This window comes from Anopheles bellator, chromosome 2, assembly GCF_943735745.2.
Source record: "Anopheles bellator chromosome 2, idAnoBellAS_SP24_06.2, whole genome shotgun sequence".
NCBI classification, from domain to species: domain Eukaryota; kingdom Metazoa; phylum Arthropoda; class Insecta; order Diptera; family Culicidae; genus Anopheles; species Anopheles bellator.
In genome coordinates, this window is record NC_071286.1 from 6,718,394 (window position 1) to 6,722,405 (window position 4,012).

At 53.6% G+C, this 4,012-nt stretch overlaps 1 protein-coding gene across 1 annotated transcript; it reads left to right on the forward strand.

Moving 5' to 3' along the window:
• Positions 1-351: 351 nt before the first annotated feature.
• LOC131212284 (uncharacterized) lies at positions 352-3,586 on the forward strand. The gene is made up of 7 exons (XM_058206086.1): positions 352-570; positions 974-1,154; positions 1,263-1,369; positions 2,311-2,396; positions 2,689-3,202; positions 3,285-3,374; positions 3,464-3,586. The coding sequence occupies exons 1-7, from the start codon at positions 352-354 to the stop codon at positions 3,584-3,586; spliced, it is 1,320 nt and encodes a 439-aa protein (XP_058062069.1).
• The last annotated feature ends 426 nt before the right edge of the window (positions 3,587-4,012 follow it).

Here is a 4,012-nt window from a genome sequence, read left to right on the forward strand (position 1 = left end):
AAACAGGAAGGAACGCTGTGTTCACATCGGAAGCCAACACATTTGGTGGGCACACCTCGAACCAGCCGGAACTTCCCCGTTGATGGTGATGGGGCGCGCGCGCCCGCGCTGTGTGATGCAAACGGCCGGTCCTGAGCTTAACGAGCTCCGTGAAGCGCAAGCCCTGCGGATTGCCAACCTTTGTCGTCCCGGGCTGGGGGCTGGAAGTGTTGGGTCGGCCTGAAACATTAATTTCATGGTCCCGATGCCATCAGTGCCAGTTGCAGCGTCGTGATTTACGGTTCGCTTCTCGTGGTTTCTTTCGCTCGCAGACTCGCTAGAGGAACTCCCAGCTGACCAACCGACCGTGTGATGCAACCGATCAAGCCGTTCTACTACCTCTGCAAACTGTTCGGGCTGTGTCCGTTTTCGCTCGAACCGGCCGCACTGGCGCTGACCAAGCGGGCCTCGCACGTGCGCCAGCTGGCCCCGACCTACACCGTGCTGTTCCTGTATCTCTCCTGTCTGGTCAGTATCTTCTGGCAGAGTGGCACCAAGTCCGACATTTCCAATGCCGCCAACTGGATCCAGGTATGCGACCGAGTGCGCTACACTTAGTGAGTTATTGACCGCAAAGTATCCGCCCGGTGTGTTCCGGAACACATGTAATCGCTTGGCCAATTGGTAATTAGTTTGAAGCTCATTTAATACACCATACTTGCATGTCTCAGTTGTCGACTGATTGGCATATTTGATGGCGCTAAAAAGAGGCTTAACGAACGGGCTGAAAACCTCGATCGATGGCAAACAAGGATTTGCTGTATATTGGGTGGGATTGGAAACGGATTGTCCATCATAAACTCTTAATGCCTCGGGAAATAGTGAACTCGATCCTCTCGCTACTTAAGACGCGATTATTGGGGGAATTTTTCTGCAGCACTCAAGGAAACAGCAAGCACACAAGGACTAATCTCACATCCGCCTGCTTCCACAGTTCATCCCGAACTCGTTCGCCTACATCTTTACGCTCGTGTTCGCCATCCGGCAGCGGGTGCTGGCCAACGACATCCTCGCCACGTGCGCCGTCTGCGACGACAAGCTGCGCTCCCTGTTCGGCATCTCGTTCGCCATTCCTAACATCAAAATGAGACGCATCGCCATCCTGGCCTGCACCGGTGAGCGCTTTAGTGACCGTGTAATTTGTTTCACTTGTGCCAAAAAATCAGTTGTATGCCATCGTCATCCGACTGATGTTGGTTCGCTTCTCTCACCCGATTTACCAGTGGTTCTAGCCTGCGGCAGTACGCTCGGAGCGCTCAATTTCGTGATCGGCGTTAATTGGCAGCAAGTGTGGACGGTGCTCTACTGGATCGCGTTCTGTATGCCGAAGGTAAGTGCTGCCTGTTGTTGGTTCATCTTTTTTCTCTCCCTAGCCTTAGGCGATTCGATTCGCTGTCAGTGAGCCGTTACTAGTTTTATGCGCACAAATGTCCCTTTCTTGCACCGCGAGAGAGAGTTTTTGCAGGCACCCTGCAGATTGCTCTTTTGCTAACCCAATTTAGTGGCCCTCCAGTTTGGAGGCCCTTTTAACGTTTCGGTGATTAGGTCCGACCGTATCCCGGTTGGTTTTTCCACCGAGTTTCCCGACGAAAGTTGCAAACCATGTTCGCTGTCATTTTTTTGTTCGCTCGCTCGCTCGACAGCAACTAGTTGGGAAAAGGGTGGGCCGGCAGGGCTCGTTGCCTAAGGTCGGTAATTACTGGTGCTGTTAGCGCCTCAGTTTAGCTTCGGAAACAACCGAACCGAAACGATACCGGGCTCGAGCTCTACGCAAAGCCCATTAGCTCGGGGTACACACTTTCCACCAGCCCACCGGAGAGATAGAGGCGATAAAAGCTTTCCGATGGACAGAAGCCGAAAAGTGAAGCTAGTTTCCGGGACCCTGGGTCTCCTTGGTCGACCCGGAGCCGGAGCAGCGGGTTTGCATTTTTTTGCGCGCCACAAAGCCAACCGCCCGGCAGCTGCAAGTGTCCTGCGATTGATGTAAGCGTATTCCGGTCAACGGTTGGCGAGGGTCCGTGTCAGCGCATCCGTTGGCGGGCTGCTCAGGCCCGGACGTTCCATTGACGCACTCGCCGGGCACCGGGTTTCCATCAAGGCAGGGCACCACGGCGTCTATTCCGTCCTACTCGAGCTCCGTCGACACATCTAAAACACGTTCGAAATGTTTTACATAACCTCGCTCTCTTTCTCTCCATCTCTCCCTTTCTCTCTCTCTCGATCTCTCTTTTTATACAATCTCTCTACAAAAATGATGCGTCTGGCGGGTAGTTTGGGCTGCTGTTGTTCAGCTTCCAGTTCGCTGGCTGCATCCTGTACCTGTCGGACCGGGCGGTGCTGCTGCTGCGCGGGATGAAGTAATCAACCGAACCGGGGTTTTCCATTTATGTTATCCACCCCCCCCTCCCCCTCATTCCCATAGCACACACCTCCGACGGCACTCCCGGTAGTCGTTTGTTTCCGGTCGTCCGGAATTTCGGAACACCCCGTCCAGAGCGTGCTCGTTCTGTGTTTTTGGTTTAGTGTTTTTTTTTGTTTCGTTCGCTTTGCTTTTGGTTTGTAGGGGTGCACAATGCACAAACGCACACGCACCGGGCAACCCGTTCTAATGCAGTTTTTCCCGGGTCCATCCACGGGCTCGTTCGTTAGCAATTTTCCCGTCGGAGTGGAAAGCTTGACGCTGCCACCGCAACCGCTCAGCTCGCAGTACAAACTGCTCAACACGGCCGCGATCGGAGGCGACGGGTTGGGGGGCCGGGTGGGAGGTAAGCTGACCCGCCTCACGACCCTGGCCAACATCAAAATCCGCCCGATCGGACCGCTCGACTCGATCCAGCGCATCCGCGAGGTGGTCGAGGTGCTGCAGGAGCTGTCGGCCAAGGTCAACCGGTGCTTCGGCAAGCAGGCCATCTTCTCGCTGCTGTCCGCGTTCACCTGCGTCACGGTCCAGCTGTACTACATGCTGAACCACATCAAGTCCGGCTTCACGACCCCACACGCCGAGGTCTACGCGCTCGCGTCCTGCAGTCTGCTCTTCCTGCACGGCATCGAACTCTGGACGCTGTTCTGCAGCGGTCAGCAAGGGCGCCTCCAGTGGCGCAAACTGGTCAACCTGCTGTTCTACCTGAAGTCCAAGTCCACGGACGACGACTACCGGGGCAAGGTAAGGCGACTGCCGGCCGAACGGCGCCGAGGACTACTAATAAATCTCGTGGCTATCTCGCGCTCGGGAATGCTGCCACCAGGCGGACGATTTGATTTCGTTTATGCTCGCCAATCCACTCGAATTCAGCGCGTACGGCCTGTTTCCCATCGATCTGTCGGTGCTGACTGGCGTAAGGACCCGTCGCCGGGTGGGGCTCGCAAGACCATTACGTTAATAGTATCGTTTCGATTTCACTCTCTGTCCCCCCATTGCGCACAGATTGCCTCCTCCATCACGACGTATCTGATCGTGCTGATACAGTTCAAAATTTCCGAGGAGCAAAGCGGTGCCCGCGACGGCGGCTTGGACGAACAAGAAACAATCCAATTCTCTGCTGCGTAATCACATGGGGTGTCAGGCGACGGCTGTTTGGACGATGTTTGGACCTCAATAAAATAAAACTCTTGCACTACTCTGTCCTGTGGAATCGATTCGAATTTGAGTTTGATTGAGAAATGGGTCTGGTACTGTGACGATTACGGCATTGCGTCACCAGGTTGTGGACTCGGATACAAGCAATTTCAATGTCATAAATGTCAGGCGGAAGTAATACATTTTTTAACGAATTTCAATGGTAAACAATGCAGATGTTTTCTATGTTTGGAGCAACAGATGAATAATGATTAGCCGTTGGAGCACTTTTCAAAATTAGATACACTTTGAAAGAAATGCTCTGCTGAACCATACCTCCAATTAGCTCCATCAGCTTGATGGTACTTTAATGTGAAAATCCTTTGAGCAATTATAAGAATCCAGTTCAAAGCGGAA